At 34.7% G+C, this 19,085-nt stretch overlaps 1 protein-coding gene across 2 annotated transcripts in view; it reads left to right on the top strand.

The window, feature by feature from the left end:
• cc2d2a (coiled-coil and C2 domain containing 2A) overlaps positions 1 to 19,085 on the top strand; it is a 103,158-nt gene that overhangs the window by 64,061 nt on the left and 20,012 nt on the right. For both annotated transcript variants that reach the window (XM_039751510.1, XM_039751512.1), the window contains 9 exons: positions 1,384 to 1,475; positions 2,770 to 2,937; positions 3,745 to 3,850; positions 4,047 to 4,156; positions 6,622 to 6,718; positions 10,049 to 10,147; positions 11,985 to 12,161; positions 15,713 to 15,916; positions 16,286 to 16,375. In XM_039751510.1, coding sequence (XP_039607444.1) covers positions 1,384 to 1,475; positions 2,770 to 2,937; positions 3,745 to 3,850; positions 4,047 to 4,156; positions 6,622 to 6,718; positions 10,049 to 10,147; positions 11,985 to 12,161; positions 15,713 to 15,916; positions 16,286 to 16,375 — 1,143 coding nt within the window. The remainder of the gene's footprint in view (positions 1 to 1,383; positions 1,476 to 2,769; positions 2,938 to 3,744; positions 3,851 to 4,046; positions 4,157 to 6,621; positions 6,719 to 10,048; positions 10,148 to 11,984; positions 12,162 to 15,712; positions 15,917 to 16,285; positions 16,376 to 19,085) is intronic.

The raw sequence follows: 19,085 nt of genomic DNA on the forward strand, positions 1-19,085 counted from the left end.
AAACAAATTGTTGTGCTTTAAATTAACTAAAGAGATCTTCATTTAGATCTTGATCTTTGGTTGTCCGTGAATTCCACGCATGCGTAGACCACCTTCCAGTTTAGTACATTCTTGTTACTCACGGATGTCAACAATGTGCCGGAATAACGAAAGGGGTGGTGGACAGTGTTACGCTGGTTAGCTCCTGAGGCCTGGTTAGAGAATGAGATTGCCGAAGATAAAAGGTACGTGCCTACGTAACATATGAATGAAAGAAAGACAGTGGGTAAAATGAATGACAATGTAACACCACGTTCCGGAAATTATTATTGTTACGTTGTAGCCGGCGAGTGCTGCGCGTCTCACAGTTGTACCGTGGCTTGCTCACATGTCAGGGAAAGTGATCCCTATTTATGCTTTAAAGAGCCTGGATACCTATGTGTCCCCCTTTTATAACCATTGCTCCTTGTATATTGCCTTACTCTTTGGATTGCCACAAAGCAACCTGCAACATTGGAGAAAGGTTGAGAAGACATCTTGAGAGGAAACGATAGGGTCATGAAAACGAGACGGACTGTGAACGGACAGAAGCAGAAATGCTCCTACACCACCACATAATTACTATTCGGACAGTGATTCCGAGTAGGCCATTCCTATCGAATCAATGTCCAAGGGTTTTCTTTTGTAATTTTGTTTCCCTTATAAAAAATCATAATGCTGTGCGATGAAGAGCCCAGTTCATGACTGGCAGCCGCGTTTAAACAGGGTGCCTTTCACAGACAACTTTAACACGCGCAACACAGTTGGGCGCACATGGCTAGTTAAATGTATTGTGCTAATGTATCTATAAAGAACTGCATGTAAAACTACATATGGTGCAGTGTCTGCATGGTATACACTGCATTTAAAAAGTTTTCAAAATTTGTAAGGGGAGGTACAGTCATACATTATTGTTTGGTAGACTTTGATTTTAGATTTAGAAAATATTGCTAATGGATTACCTTTCCCCATTTGTCAATCTGAAACATAATAAAGGAAATGAATTACAAACATTTTTTGATTAGTGAAGGATGAACCCACATCTAAGAACTCAGCATAGGTTAACAGGTATCAAAACTATTATGAAGGAGCATGATGCCATATGGGTTTTATATTGTTATTTGTTCACTTGAAAACTAAAAATACACATCCATAATTTGAAGTATAAAAAGTACAAAAGTCTGATGCCTTTAATTTATATGCAGTCAATCAAGAAGAAGTGCTTCAAATAAATATTGCTCAAATGAAGTAGAATCTAGGTATTGAAATTTACTTTCTTTTAAATTATGTAATCCTTTTACTGTGCCTATAAAAAAGCAGTTTTGTGCATCACAATTTAGAACTTTCTTATCTATTTTTGTTCAGGTTAGAGAAACTGTGATGAACAGATTCCTGCTTGCAAAGCATCATTATATCCTCTCTGACGTTGTTATAGAAGAGGAGGTGCCAAGCATTGGGTAAACAAAGCTTGTTTCAGTGATTTCAGAGTATTTTTAGTGCTTTTTTATTATTATTCTACTTCTTAAAATTATGTACATTTTTATATATTTAATTTGATAAGGTGTTTTTTGCTATTGGTTGATTTCAGTTATTTTGTTTAAATGTTTTTAATTTCTTGCATTATTAAAATTCACTATATAAATTTGATATGCTTCTATATTTTTCATTTTTTATTATTTCTTATTATTTATTTTGTCTTTTATTTCCTTTTTCTGCCTAATCTTGTGTGTTTAGTGGTGGGGGACCTGGGTATGTTGCTTTTTTCTTTGCTTGTTCTTTGTAGTATTTTGTTTCCTACTGTAGATGTACGTATTCGTATGTATTTCTTATTTTATTGATAGTTGTAAATATTCAGTCTTAACACTAAGATTTTCCATATTTCCTTTCCCTAAAATTTTATTAGTCACTTGAGTGTTTATTTAAACTTAAAATTATCCTCACTGAAGTCACTGTATTTATTGCACCTTTTAAAATAATAGTGTTGGCATTTACACAGTAAGTTGAGGTTAGTTCTACTACTTGTATTTTTTAGTAATATTCTATGAAAATGCTAACCACTTAATGGTCTAAATGCGTTTATTTTTTTAATATAACTGATTTGATATTATTCACAAAGAAAAGTGAAAATAGCGAGACCAAGATGTAAAATTCAGATTTCTAGATTGAATATTTTTCTCCAGATTGTATTAACAATGGTGTGCATCCTTTATAGAGTAATATATTGTGTACATAAAAGCCTTTCAAGTGTATAAAGTGAAATTTGTCTTCTGAAAAACATTTTTATTCCAGTATTATGCATGTAATATTTTAAAACACTTGAAAGATGTGTAAAATAATCATTAATAAGATTACTTTAAATCCCAAAGCAAGATGAAACTGAATCAAGAATTAATATAATTTATAACATTTTGCGTAACATTTTTAAACAAAATAACTTGGAAATGCATAATATACCTTCAAAAACTTCAAATATTGCTGATTCAATGGTTTTATTATATAAATCTTTTAATATTGCAATAGTAATCTTACTAGTACTGAATGTATAATGGAGAAAATCATGATGGATCCTTTATTAGAGTGAGTGCTTACTTTATTTCTAAAAATAACATATGTATCTCTTACTTGTAGTGTACTTTGATATAAATAAGATTCAGATGATGTTTACCAAAAATCATAATATAAAACATTGATGAACTGCATTTGTGATTAAAAGTACAATATTTTAATTGTACTATTTGCTGTTGTTTTCAGAATTTTAGGAATAAACTTATTTAAGCTTGCTGAACCTAAGAGACCTTTAAAACCAAGAAGAAAGGAAAGGAAGAAAGTTACAGCTCAGAATCTTTCTGATGGTGATATTAAAATTTTAGTGAATGTTATTCGTGCTTATGATATCCCTATTCGGAGACCTATTTCAAGGTAAAATACATTAAAATGACAGTTTACAGTAGTTTCTAAATGTTTACCTGTTTCTGTCACTTTTTAGTTAATACATATATAAATGCTTTAATTGACTATATGATATAAATCTATGTGTTTACATTACAAGTTATTTATATTTACATACTCATCTGAAAAAAACTTTGGTTATTTAGAATACTCTGATTAGTATTATCATTTGAAGATTGCTTGAATTTGTTTCTTAGTCTGAGATTAAGAAGACCCCATAGTTATCCACCAGAACAAATTAACTTCAGTAATATTTTGCAGATGACTTTATTTTACTTTGTTTTTAAGAGTTGTTGCTTTTTTTAGCATATGAGTTTTGTTAGTATAGCCTTTCAAACTCATTTTGTTGTATATGAAAGGCAGAAGACAAGAAGCAACTGTAGCAGAGGTGCTAATCCATCAAAGGACATGTTAATGCACATACCCTCTCACTCACTCACCTGTGTCAATTTAGAGTCATCAGTCAACCTAACCTACTGTACTTAACATTGGAGTGCTGGGAAAGGCAGGAGTATACGTAGGAGATGTATGTGAAAATAGGGTGATCATGCAAACTGCACAAAAGCAGAACTATGATCAAAGATTGGAACCCCAGGCACTGAAATTGTGAGTTAATGCTTCTAGTCACAAGATAATGCTCCCTTTCCTGTTTTATTTATCATAGTAAATATTTTACATACTCCGTGTTTAGTAAGAATTTATATGTGCAAAAACAGAGATTGTCTCAGACTGATCAGTCAGACAGACTAATCTTAAATACTTTATGTATTATTTCAGCAAAACATCAGCATCCACCAGACCTTCTAGGCCCTTTACTGAAACTCTTATAAGTGGTCAGCCATCACAGAGTCCGTCTCAGAATAATGACTGGGCAATAAATCAGGTAAGTACATATTTGAAATTCCAGACTTACTTCTAATTGTGCTATTTATTTAAAAATACAATTCTAAAGATGCTGTTTAAGGATTTCAACAATACATTAATCTCAGAGGTAAATTACTTCTATACATCATCATGTATGTGTTAATTTGCTTGATAATTATAATTATGCCATAAAACCTTTACTTTTTTATTTTAAGGTTCTGGTTCGTCCATTTGTTGAAGTAACATTTCAGCGGACTGTACGCCACACAACAACAGCTGATGGACCAAATCCAAACTGGAATGAGGAATTAGAGTTACCATTTAGGTACTTACATAAAGTGTTTTCAAAATATGAAAATTTCCTGTCAGAAAACTGGGCTTTCAGTGTTTTTCTCATGCTTTTGTAAATGTAGGTGTTTTTTTATATATAGAAGGTGTATATTATAATCTTTGCTGTTGCTCATTTCAGGTTTGAGATCCTTTATTGCTGTTCTATAAACATTCAGGTCTTAAAAACGCAACAGTTTATTTATTTATTTAATCTCAAAAAGAATATATGCAAGCAGCACCATGGTGTACTAGTTATAGTTAAACCAGCTGTCACAAAGTTCCAGGAGGCTTCCTGAGAATTCTTACCTCATTCAAGTCTGTGTGGAGTCCCTCCTATGTCTGTGTAGAAGTTCTTGTTAGGTACATACAAATTAGGCTATTTGGCTACTATGAACTAGCCCAGTATAATTTTGTAAGAGTGCGAGATTGTGCCTTGCAATGATGGTAGCACCTCCAGGACTGGTTCCTGTCTTGTGCCTTGTGCAGCTAGGATAGGTTCCAGCACCTTAGATAGATAGATAGATAGATAGATAGATAGATAGATAGATAGATAGATACATCCATCCATCCATCCATCCATCCATCCATCGGGGAAATTCACATAATCCAGCAGCAGTATACCTTAACCAAAAAAAAAAAACAATATTAAATTAAATAGTAATAAAAATGAAAAAAATAAATAAAAAAGCAGACAATAACTTTGAGTAATGTTAGCATTTACTCCCCCGGGTGGAATTGAAGAGTCGCATAGTGTGGGGGAGGAACGATCTCCTCAGTCTGTCAGTGGAGCAAGACAGTGAAAAAAGTCTGTCACTGAAGCTACTCCTCTGCCTGGAAATGACACTGTTCAGTGGATTCTTCATGATTGACAGGAAGTTTGCTTAGTGCCCGTCGCTCTGCCACAGATGTTAAACTGTCCAACTTTACTCCTACAATAGAGCCTGCCTTCTTAACAAGTTTGTCCAGGCGTGAGGTGTCTTTCATCTTTATGCTGCCTCCCCAGCACACCACCGCGTAGAAGAGGGCACTCGCCACAACCGTCTGGTAGAACATCTGCAGCATCTTATTGCAGATGTTGAAGGATGCCAACCTTCTCAGAAAGTATAGTCGGCTCTGACCTTTCTTACATAGAGTATCAGTATTGGCAGTCGAGTCCAATTTGTCATCCAGCTGCACTCCCAGATATTTATAGGTCTGCACCCTCTTCACACAGTCACCTCTGATGATCACAGGGTCCATGAGGGGCCTGGGCCTCCTAAAATCCACCACCAGCTCCTTGGTTTTGCTGGTCTTAAGATGTAAGTGGTTTGATTCGCACCATTTAACAAAGTCTTTGATTAGCTTCCTGCACTCCTCCTCCTGCCCACTCCTGATGCAGCCCACAATAACAGTGTCATCAGCGAACTTTTGCATGTGACAGGACTCCAAGTCATATTGGAAGTCTGATGTATATAGATTGAACAGGACCGTAGAAAGTACAGTCCCCTGCGGCGCCCCTGTATTGCTGAACACAATGTCAGACCTGCAGTTCCCAAGACGCACATATTGAGGTCTGTCTGTAAGATAGTCCACGATCCATGCCACCAGGTGTGAGTCCACTCCATATCTCAGTCAGCTTGTCTCTAAGGAACAGAGATTGGATGGTGTTGAAGGCGCTAGAGAGGTCCAAAAACATAATTCTTACAGCACCACTGCCTCTGTCCAAGTGGGAGAGGGATCAGTGTAGCATATAGATGATGGCATCCTCCGCTCCCACCTTCTCCTGGTATGCAGACTGCAGAGGGTTGAAATCCAAACAATCCTTGTTTGGATTAAGCATGTCAAAAAATAGATGAATTTTAAAATGATCATCAATTATATCTTCTGGTTAAATTTGTGCTTTCATTATTTTATATCATTAGCTTGACTGTAATGTCATACTTGCTTATGATTATGTTTATTCCTGTTTCGTCTTCTAAGCTAAACAATATGATAATAAACACCTCATATCTGAAACAGCTGTCTACTTCTTTTAGATCAATAGTAACATTTACCTAAAAATGAATAACTGGAGGGTATATATGTGATATTGTACATGATTAGCTTAAAAGAAGTGGTATAAATTTTAATATGAACATTGTCTGTATATATTTTGACAATTTAGAATAGTGCATAGTTTTGGAACTTTTAAATCATTAAAAACACTAATAAAAGTTATTGTAAAAGTTCTTATTAACTTAATTAATATTTCCAAACATTTACACCCAAATTGCATAATATTCTGAAGTTACAAGGATGAACTTGAAATTCCATTAACTTTCCCATTGCTGAAATTCATTTGTTTACAAAGAACTGTATTCCAAATGCAGCAAGTCACATTATCTGTGTAAATTATCATTTGTTTCTTTAATTAAGGATGATATATAATGAAAGAACAAAAATGTTTTAATCTAACATCACTGCACACTTTTTTTCTTTCAGGGCCCCCAATGGAGATTACAGTACTTCTAGTTTACAGTCAGTGAAGGATGATATTTTTATCAATGTATTTGATGAAGTGGTATATGACATTGTTGAGGTATACCCAGAAGATATTGTTCTTATAATTTATCTTAATACTGACAAATGACATTTAACCCATTTAAACACTGTATTATAAAGTAGATACTTAAAGTCTATTTCTTGCCTTTGCATACTTCTCTGAGAAAATTAACTCTTTGAGGGCTGAATATTTTTTCCAAAAAAACACAGTTTTCTGAAAACCAACCAAAGCAAGGGTCTCACGCATGAATCAAAATAAAATATCAGTTCCTGGGTGCTGTAGCCACCAGTTCACATCTCTTGTGTCTCGAGCCACTCATGGGCAGCATGACAGCTGGCAGGAATGCGTGGCAGACCCAGAACTAGATTAAGCATATTTGAGTACAGTATATCAATGGTTTTTACATTTGATTAATGCATGATTCTAACTAAACAGCCTGACCCTCACTTGGACCTCCTGCAAGCATTCACTTCTGATTTTCTTTACAGTAATGTCAACATGAAAAATCGGACTCCAAGAACTCAAGGATAAGATTTATTAGATTCTTGTTTTAACTTCTGTATCGTCAGACCATAAAAAATTATAATGTATCTTTCTGCTGCCTAGCCATTATAGTTTATTTAAGTATATATAAAATCAACAAATAATGCAAAAGATAAGTGCATAGTAGACCTGAGCATTACCATATTTTGTTAGTTTTGGTTATTCTAATGCGGAAGATAATACTGCACAATTGTTTTGAAAATTTTTTGCTGATTGTGACAGGTACCTACTGGGTATGCACAAATATAGTTTTGGTTTTACTGTATCACGTAGGAAATCTGAGAAATAGACATTTATATGTTTACTGACAATAACGTATTTAGTCACATTTATAGTTCACATAAGCTATTAAATTCAACAGAATTAAAGTGTTTTGCTCCTGATTTTCCTTTGTATTCAATGTCTGGTGCATCACGTAGCAGTGTCCAACAGTAGTCAGCAAGCATTGATGGATACCAGTTACCCTGGTATCGTTTCTCCATCGTAGCAATGTCCTGGTGAAACCTTTCGCTGTGTTTGTCACTAACAGCAACAAGATTTGCGGGGAAGAAGTCCAAGTGTGAGTGGAGGAAATGAATCTTGAGTGACATTTTGCACTTCATTGTCTTGTATGCTTTGAGAAGTTTGTCTACCAGCTGAATGTAGTTTGGGGCTCTGTAATTGCCCAGAAAATTGTCAACAACGTCTTTGAAGGCTTTCCAGGCATTTTTTTCCGGCCTAACTAACAGATCTTCAAACCGCTTGTCACTCATAACATGTCTGATCTGGGGGCCAACAAAAATGCCCTCTTTGATCTTGCCGTCAGTTATTGTTGGGAACATCTGTCTTAAATAACAAAAACCTTCGCCTTCCTTGTTCAGTGCTTTCATGAAATTCTTCATGAGTCCCAATTTTATGTGAAGAGAAGGCAAAAATATCTTTGCCGGGTCGACAAGCGATTCATGTGCCACATTTTTCTGTTCTGGAGCTAACTTTTTACGGAGTGGCCAGTTCTCTCAAGAATAGTGCGACTCTTTGGCATAGCTGCCCCATTCACAGATGAAACAACAGTACTTTGTGTAGTCAAGTTGCAGTCCTAGTAACAGAACAACGACTTTAAGATCTCCACAGATATTCCAGTTGTACCTGCTATATATACTGGAGGTGTTTCAGCAACAGTTCCATATTCTCATGTTTCTTTTATGTGTGCTGCATAGCCAACAGGTACTGAAGGATAAAGGTTGCCATTGTGTAGCAGAACAGCTTCAGGCTTAACATTGACGAATCAATGAAGAGACGCCACTCTTCCGGGTTGTGATCACAACCCAAGGCCGAGAACAATCCTTCAATGTCACAACAGAAACAGAGACTGTCGACTTGTGCAAAAAAATGTAGTTATATCATGATGTCGGCCTTGAAACACAGATATTTTCATACCTGGTGACAGCAAACACCATTTGCAGTCGCAGTCGTGATCCCAGCAGCTCGGATTTTGATTTTGACAGACCCAAATCTATGACCAAATCGTTCAATTTGGACTGTGTTGTCAGATGTGGATCGCCTGATGAACACAGTTCAAAATCTGGGTCAATGTCACTGTCAGTACACTGCATTGCAGTTTCTTCATCTGGTTCGTCTAAGGTCCAATCCTCTGGTGGTTTTAGAATTGGAAGACTGTCATCATGTGGCACGGGTCTCATTGCTGAAGGCAGATTAGCATATTCAGTTGACTTCTTGTTTTGGGCAGAAAAACCAGACAGTCAAACAGAAGTAACACTCAATCACATGGTCTTTCTGTTCTCGCAATATCATCGGAACAGCAAAGGGCATTGTCTTTCGAGTGCCTCTGAGCCAAGCTCTCAGACTGACAGCACAAGTCGCACAGCAAATGTGAGGTGCCCATTCCTTGTCTTGATCACCAATTTTGTAGCCAAAATACAAATGATAAGCTTTCTTCACAAGAGTAGTCATCCAACATCTCTGAAGCTCAAGTGTATATTTGCCACAGATATAGCAGAATGTATCGCGGCTGTTATGACATTGATGAGACATATAGCCCGACACCAAAACGTCTATAGCATCAAGCTTACTTACTGTTATATTGCTACAGATACTATACTTTACTATACCGATACTATACATACACACTGGCTATCTATATAAACCAAATGAACGGGATCGGTATACGCAAGCCACCTTTATAGCATGCAGAGACAGCATCAAGCTCGTTCAGAAACGGTACGTGATGGGTAAATTTTGATGTGATATTCGTGATCAGCATCCAAAAATCTATGAGAAACACCCAACAGTGTTCAATAAGCAAAAACTTTGTTGTGCAGTGTAATAGCAAAAGCAGTCAAAATAATAACTAAGCAATTTTGACTCATATAATATTAACCTACTCTATACAAAATAATTCTTTAACTGTTATTCCATTTTGTATAAGCTACAATTACATTGCATTTACTTTAACAAAAAAGAAATGAATTACTACACAATCTGGAGCAGTTTTCATCCACTGCGTTTGCAATGGTGAGTTAGCGTGGTGTAGCATAACTACATATTTTCATATATGCGTCCACAATATACTATATATATATATAACATTTTTGTTTTATTCATTCAGTAATAGTGATCCAATGTAGTCAATCACTGGTATCTAACCAGTGTATATACTTATAGTGGGAACTGAGAATATGCATTTTTATTATAAGTAAATAAATTACCTATTTTGTTATCTACCTAAAATAAATCCTTTACAATATCTGAAAACATATTGATATCGACTGAGTTTTAATTTTACTTTTTATTATGAAAATATTTTAATAATTATATTTTTCCTAGGATAACAGAGAGAGGGGTGCAGGTATTCATACTAGAATTGAACGCCACTGGTTGGGATCTGTTAAAATTCCTTTTACCACCATTTATTTTCAGTCACGGGTAAGAGTTCATCATTCTTTCTTTGTAAGCTGTATTTCAAATTAGAACTTTCTATGTTCCCTGTGTAACTTTTTTATTTCTGTCTGAAAATGAATACAGATTGCAAGAATATATAGAAATGTAACGTGTGAAAATAACATACATCAAAACAGTTGATGTTTGCCATTAAGATTCTAATTGGTTTGTGATTCATTGTACAGTTGTCTGAGGACCAATATTGTAGATGATTTTGGATAAAATTTATTAATGATTCTATTTGCAAATTCAGTATTTTGCCCATTCCTGATTATGAAGTAATTGATACCTCATTCCTTATTATGACATAATTGATACCTGAATGCTATGTGAATTGATACCTGAATGCTATGTGAATTGATACCTGAAAATACTGTGTGGTCACTAGAAAATTACAGCTAAAATTATTGCCTGTAAAAGTGGAATGAAAATCATATTGATGATGGTGTGAAACGTAAAGTATAACTTAGTCTTTTTTTTCAGCTTATCTCTGTGTAACACATAAATGCTTACTACATTCCAGTAGCATTTAGTAAGCCTACTTTTGAAATTTCTTGTGTCAACCCTTTGATCATTCTGTGTTGTTTGCCATGTTTTCTGCTTTATTCATTGTTAATTGTCATTTTTCGGATATAATTTATGGAGAAAAATGCCATGGAAAAGTGAATTAACAAGAAAATTATGACAAAAATATGAATATTTCGAAATTTCTTATGAAAGTAAATCTCACACTACTGCTCCTTTCTAAGTGCAGAATTAGAGAAGAATAAAGACCAGCTAATTAAACATTGAGATCAGTATGAGGTAAAATATCTCACTGATTGTGAAACTGATTTGAATAAAAACCTGTAAAAAATCCTTCTCCTGGACTGGAAATTAATGTTCTGAGGAGTTGCACCAAGTTTACTGCCTTATCAAGAAAGATATTAATAAAGGATAGTTTTTTTATTCCGTAATTTTAATAGGACACTGCTGGAAATATATGCAATTCCTAAAAATTCTTTGTAAACAATGTTAGCCGTGTGAGTTTAAGAATGACCCTGTTTTGATTAGTGATATCCCTTATCTAGTGTTGTCAATTATTCTAATGATAAATATTCTTTTTTATATGAAGTATTTAAATAGCCAAAAGCTTTTCATATGTCTGTCAGTGTGTTAATTGCAGACATATAGCTTTAAATGTGTAATGCTAGTCATGACATTTATATTCATATGATAAGAGAGCAAAGGTTTGTTGCTGCATACCAACTGGACTCCTACATTATGTGCATATTCAGCTTGATTTTTTTAGGTTACCATAGGTACATCGGCTATGAAACATATTTCCTTGTATTTATGTGGATAAATATTTAATGTATGCCTCATTTGTGTAGCTGTGGCAGTTATTAAAATAGAATATTAATCATAAACATATATAACATAGGACTCAGAAGTTAACCAAATAACATGTTTCAGTAAATTCTCATGGCAATGGCATTCATAAATTTGTAAACATTAATGTGTTAGAGATTGTAGCCTAGATGGCACAACCTTAATTTGAATGAATTTAATTGAATTTTATTTTATATATACCAAGATGGCAGAGTGTTCATTGTTGCTTGCATATCTTAAATTGTATATTGTCTACTAATTTCAGTTCTCAATGATCTTTAACTATTAGACAAACAGAAAGGGTAAATGTGTTCTTTATTTTTCATTAACTAAGTGTTTGCTTCCATTCATTTTGTGCTTTTTTTCTACTAATTTTGTTGCTTTTTGGTGTTTATTGATTGTATGTTATTAAATTAATACATCTAAGCTGTTGTTTGTTTTTTATTTGTAGATTGATGGGACATTTAAGATTGAATGTCCTCCCGTTTTATTGGGTTACAGTAAGGAGCGCAGCCTGGGTAGTGAAGGAGGTTATGATGCTGTGAGAAGTCTTAGTGACGGTTGCTACCTAACACTTTTCATTACCATTGAACCTCAGCTTGTGCCAGGGGAAATGGTGAGAGAAAAGGTAAGCTTTGTAATTACTATAAATTTTTATTTTGTTCTTAAAATGTACTCAAAATTATACTGTTGTAGAGATGAGGCAAAGTCTTCATGACAGCATAGGTTAAAAACAAAATGTTTCTGTACTTAGACATTGAAAAAAGACCAAATGTGAAGAATCTTATTTAAAAAAAGATAAAAAAAACATATAAATGTGTGTACGCATTGTGGGATTTTTAAATCTAAAATGATACAAAATAATTCCACTTGCAGTATCTGCAAGCACTATTGAGTGGTTTTCTAATTTCTAGCTCTTGTTCACTACAAGTAGTAAAACTGCACTTAAGGAGATACTTTTTTCAGTTTCAATATAAAGATTTTTTGCCAAGGGTGAAATTTGTACTTATTTTTAAATAGCTCTGCATTAATTATATGTTTTGCAAGTCCTTCTCATGATTTTCTTTACTTTCAAATTTACTTTCATTCTTCTTGCTGTGATGTTGAAAACGCTTCCGCCAATTATAAATATAATGCAATAACTTATATATTTCTTAACTTCTTGGGCCTTTTTTATTTAAAAATTTCAAGATTATATATTTATTTTTGCTTTTAAAAAATTAGTTTGTTTCACATCTTCTTTAAAATTTTACTTTGCTGTTACTTCATACTGGAGGCGAAATTGTTTGTTGGCATGTTTTGGTTCTGAGAAAGACATTTGACCAATGAGGATATATTTTACTAGTTGGTTAAAAATCTGAAGATAGCCATTTTCTTCTATAAAACAAGTTCTATTTTGTAATATTTTTGAGTAGTGAATCTATTTGTAAAGTGAGTGAGCACCTAGTAGTCCAAAATAATACACTCATCTTATATACATTAAAGATCACAGGTAAATAAATATATGGCAGTAAACGGGACTCAAAAAATACTATGACCCAAAAACATCCATGAGACCATCTCTGAGATGTAATTAACATATGCATCCTTTATATAGAGTTTTGATTAAAGCTAGGTTACATTTTTCTTTAATGTGTCAAAGGTATCAATTTTAACTGTAAATCACCTGGCTATCTGTCCGAGCATTTGTTTTTACAAAGTGATTCCTAACAAACTAATTTAGGACTTTGATGGGTCATAATATTAAGAACTGATAATCCAAATAGACTCTTCTACAGTGTGGAGAGTGTCGTAGTTCTTTAAGGATTTATCTTTCATTGTTGCAGTGGTCTGCGGTGGGTTGTCACCCTGCCTGGGGTTTGGTTCCTGCCTTGCGTCCTGTGTTGGTTGGGATTAGCTCCAGTAGATCCCCGTGACCCTGTGTTCGGATTCAGCGGGGTTGGAAAATGGATGGATGGATGTTGCAGTGGTAGCTAAGTACCATTTAAAAGAGCTTAAGTACATTGGAAACACTGGGGCTCTGTGCAGAGAAGATTAGTGTTTCATTTGATGATACATTGTTTTTCCAAGACTTGGCTCTGTGATCATCTGATGCTGCTAACTATGTGTTAAAATAAGTCATCCATCTATTTTCTTACTCGCATATCCAGTTTAGGGTCAAGAGAAGCCTGAGCCTATCTCTAGCATCACTAGAAGCAAAGTCAAAAACTGCTTTGAATGGGATGAGTTAAAAAAATAATTAAATTCACAAGTAATTAATTTACCAAACACAATAATAAACTTATTGTAATCATCAAAATTATTGTTTTCACTTGGATCTGCACAGGGATCTTTCAGCTCTGCTTTCGTTTCACCTAATTCTTCATGTGAATTGCTTTTGTGTAACAAAGGAAAATTAAGAATATAATGTTTATTTTTCGTTTATTGCCTCAGTGTATTGTTTCAATGCATGACTTTATTTTGCTTTCTGCTGCCTTCTATAGATGAATGAAGTGCAGGTAAATGTTTTTGTGACACAGTACTGTGCTTTGTGATGTGTGTTACTGTTATTCCTGCCTTTTGTGTGACAAATGATTTTTCAGTTGTATAATTTCATAATAGTTAAAAAAGATAAACAGGTGTTTCCAGTTTTGTAGTTTTTTAGCCAGTAAGATGAAGCTTATAATACAGCATTTATTATATCTGTTAGAGAATGGGAGTAGAAAATAAGCAACATCCCCTCCCTTCACTTCAACTACAATTTGCTGTGCTGAAAAGTATGCTTACAGCACATTTCAATTGGAATTTTTGTATTGTTAACAATACATGATTCACATTTATCATAAAAGTAAATTAAAAAACCTGAAAAATCCAATTCACTAACTTTATATTACAGTATGTCTATAAATAATTGCAGTGAAAGATATGACCAGAATCCTGTACAGTCAAAATGTGTGTGTGATATATTGTGTATTTCTCTGTGTACTCAAATAAATATGTTACCTTGAAAAGAAATTGCTCCATCTGACTATCTGGATTAATGCATACTTTTCACAGTGAAATTAGCAGTTAATGTTTTAGATTGTAGTATTATTTAGAAAGGAGTCTGAATTTAAAAACATATATGGTTTCTGCTTGTCCGGACTGTTTAGTATACAAGGTAATCAAACCATCATCATCCACCTTAATTAAAGGACAATTGTCTGTGTTTTCTTCCAGTTGTTATGTCTCTGTTGTATGTAATTTGTAAAACGTACTGGTAATGTTTGTGATGCACTGTGTTGTAATGAAAAATGCAGTACATTTTATCACCAATGCATTACAAAATATTTCCAATTGATGATGACCTTGCAAATGTTAATGCTAAATACGTCCAACAAGAAAAACACATTATTATTCCAGACTAAATGGATAACTCGAGTATCAAATAAAAAACTCGAAATCTATGCTGATTACTTAGTTTTCATATCTGCCGTAGATTAGTTGCACAGCTAGTTAAGTATTAAAGATATGTTGCCCTTTTTAATTTAACTCAATTGCTAAAAAAGTGTTCAGACTGCTGATTCCAGTTAACCCTTTAATGAAGTAGGATGTAGGTCTTACAGTTAAAACATTAACTTAGGAAAGGAAAACATTCAGTGATGTGTGCATATATGTACTATACAGCTTGAACACAGTCATACAAATATATACAGCAGGACACACTCTTTCACATACCTACACTCACCTAAGGCCAATTTGGAATCACTAGGTAACTAATCTTGTACAACTTTGGGGGGGTGTGAGAGCAAGAGCACAAGCTAAAGTAATACTAAACACATAAGGGAAGACTTGTGAAATCCACATGGACAACAACAGGGTACAGCATTCAAACCACAGATGCTGTGCCTGTGTGGCAGTAATGTTACTCAATGCACCACCATGCTTCCTATTTATTAATATATATATATATTTTTAAACTGCATGATGCCAAAGAAAAGAAATGAAAAGCAAAAAATCTGAGTTGTTGCTTTGAACCTAGTTGTCTTCAGTGTTGTCTGTACATAGAAACCTGTGGAAAGGAGAGAAGAACCGAGATTGGTGGAAACTGGATTTGGATGTTTTCTTCATCATAGAGTACACTTTTACACATATACTTTTAGTCATATCAGTTCCTATATTTTTTTTAATTGTTATTTTTTTTTTGGTCCTTTTATAAAGTTTGATACTCAGGAAGATGAGAAACTCCTCCAAGCTGCTGAGAATTTCCAAAAAGAAGCTTCAATGAAGTTTCCTACTCGCAGATGCCTTACCACTGTGATTGACATAAATGGGAAGACAGTATTCATCACAAGATACATCAGGGCTCTCAACCCTCCCCATGAGCTGCTGGAAATGACTCCCAATAACCAGCAGGAAACTGCTGTATGTTTTTAAATTATATTTATTGATTTAAATGCAGAGGTGTGTAGTTCTGCATAAAAGTGTATATTAGATGCAGCATGCATATTTATATAAAGAGTTGTTTCAGTAACAATACATTTTACTTAATTACAAATTTGCATTGTAAAGGGTAATTTATTTTCAACTCAGTTGATGCATTATTTTTTATTTATACAAACAATTCTCCTTTAAGGTATCATTATCTATAATTTAGTGAGAATAAAACATCATAGTTTATTTGATACTCCTAAACAAATCTAGTTACATAATTTCTAAACATACCATTATTATTAATTTGTCTTATACAGATTGGTACTCTATATTAAAAAATGAAAATCTGTTTGCTTACAGGAATTGATGGCTCACTTTGTTTCCCTCATCCCGTCCTTGCCTGACAATGTTTCCTTTGCTGGAATTTGTGACCTGTGGAGTACTTGTGATGTAAGTAAAAGTTATACACTATGTAAAACACTTTGTAGTACGGTAAGGATTTCATGTGAATGATATAACCGAATACTGGAAAAAAACAAAATGTTAAGACCCACTCTCATGTGGGTTATAATTTGGAGAGCAACAATGTAAGCAAATAATATGGCATGTTCTATATACCTTCACAAAAAAAGCAATGATGCAGTGAATATTGTCATTCTCATACTACTTATGTTATTACAGAGTTAGTGGAGAGTTATCATTTAAGTAAAGAGAAAATATTGTTAGGCCGTCTAAAGTTTTTATAGGACCTCATTGCATTAGGCTCATCAAATCACATTAAAGTAGCTGTCAAGATATCACTTTTTCTACTTTCTTCACCACCCTTTTCAGCTATTTTTACAGCCACTAGATGGCACATTTGTTTTCTTTATCAACATGCTACTTATCATATTTAGAAATAAAACAACTAAAATACAGTACATGGTTCTGTTTTAATTTCCAAAATGTGTGTTCCATCAATTAAAATATTAAACTCATTAAAGTTAAACTTAACAATTAAAGTTGTGGCCTTTAGGGGGTGTTCCAGCTCCCCAAACCTGACACAGACAGACATTGGCACAAGTTTTACACAGCACACAAGTTTTTATTATGTGGGAAACCTTTCCTTAATCGTTTCCCACCAGCAAAGAACAATACTCAAGTCCAAATTACTAGAGTGAAGCACACAGCGATAATGAACTTTGCCTTCTTTTCTCCTCTCGTCTTCTTTCTCTCTCTCTCTCTCTGGGCTTCTTTTATTCTGCACATTTGGGACTATGTCTGGTGTCCCATTAGCATGTTCAGGAAGCACCTCTTGGTGAGACGGAAGCCAATGAAGTATGTCTCTGCAGCAACCCAACAGGGCCGAATCGTAAAAAAACTGCAGGTCTCATGATGTCCTGTGGGAATCTGAAGTACCTCTACAACCCAGAGGGCTGCTGTCTAGCAAACCATGGGAGACAGTGCCCTGTACCTGCCCTCCCTCTAGCTCCTTCCACTGTGAAAGCATCCTGGCTGGGCAAGGGCGCTGGCCATATTCCACAAAGTATATGGTGACTTAGTGTTGGTTAGTAAAATTATTTATGTTTTTAACATACCAATGACCTTGTACCTTATTTGAGTGGTAACAACCACATCACCACATTGCTGGTGGTGCCAGTTCATAGGATGGTGTCTTGTGGATTAAACTTTTCATTAACCTGAAACACATTTACCACTCAGAGGATATTCTATGGCAGATCACAGTATGACACTTGTTATGAGAACATCTTCTGTCATAAACTAGCATCCTATCTACGCATGATTCATGGCTTCTTTAATAGCTTTTTGTATGTTTTTGGCTCCCAACGATCATGAATTGGAACAGTATTAATAAAATGAATGGTTGAATGAATGCATAGCTCAGAATACAAGGCACATGCATTAAATTTTTACAGTCGTATGAAAACATTTGGGAACCCCTCGCAGCCTGCATAATAATTTACTCTACTTTCAACATCCAAACAAAGATTTTTAGTGAAGCAGTATTTAGTTGTATAAAATTAAATCAAATGTGAAAAACTGGCTGTGCAAAAATTTGGGTACCCTTGTAATTTTGCTGATTTGAATGCACGTATTTGCTCAATACTGATTACTTTCTATACCAAATTGGCTGGATTAGCTTGTTAAGCCTTGAACTTCATAGACAGGCGTGTCCAATCATGAGAAAAGGTATTTAAGGTGGTCAATTGAAAGTTGTGCTTCCCATTGACTCTTCTCTGAAGAGTGACAGCATGGGATCCTCAAAGCAGCTCTCAAAATATCTGAAAACAAAAATTGTTCAGTATCATGGTTTAGGGCAGGAGTCCTCAATCACGGTCCTGGGAGCTGCAGTGGCTACAGGTTTTTACTCCAACCCAGTTGCTTAATAAGAACCACTTATTGCTCAAGTAACACTTCTGCTTCACTTTAGTTGTCTTGCTCGTTTTTGAGAACTCTTATTGATTTTGAACCCTTATTGCTTTTTTTAGTCTTAAATAGCTGTATTCTTGGTTTTTAATTGCTCCTAATTAGCAATAACATACAAATGGCAAAAGAGACCAGCATTTCTCCATTTAGCTTGCTACCATTAACACCTGTGTGTATTTATTGTGCACTATTGGGTTTAATTAAATACTTGGAAGGAAAGTGAAGAGAAAAACTGAGACTAAGAATTCCTCATCCATTTTAGCCTTCAAATCATTTGGATGACAACCTTAGAAAGGGGAAGAAAATCTACGATATGAGAATGACCTGACATAGCAGAGTTAAAGCACTAACAAGCCATGAAATTAAATTGTTGGCAAGAATTGCTTTCTAATTAAACAACTGGGTGAGAGCAAAAGCCTACAGCCACTGCGGCCCTCCAGGACTGGGATTGATGACTTCTGGTTTAGGGGAAGGCTACAAAAAACTATCTCAAAGGTTTAAACTGTCAGTTTCAACTGTAAGGAATGTAATCGGGAAATGGAAGGCCAGCACAGTTGCTGTTCAGTTGCTGTTAAACCCAGGTCTGGCAGGCCAAGAAAAATACAGGAGCGACATATGTGCAGGATTATGAGAATGGTTACAGACAACCCACAGATCACCTTCAAAGACCTGCAAGAGCGTCTTGCTGCAGATGATGTATCTGTACATCATTCTACAATTCAGCGCAATTTGC

This window comes from Polypterus senegalus, chromosome 4, assembly GCF_016835505.1.
Source record: "Polypterus senegalus isolate Bchr_013 chromosome 4, ASM1683550v1, whole genome shotgun sequence".
Lineage (NCBI taxonomy): Eukaryota > Metazoa > Chordata > Cladistia > Polypteriformes > Polypteridae > Polypterus > Polypterus senegalus.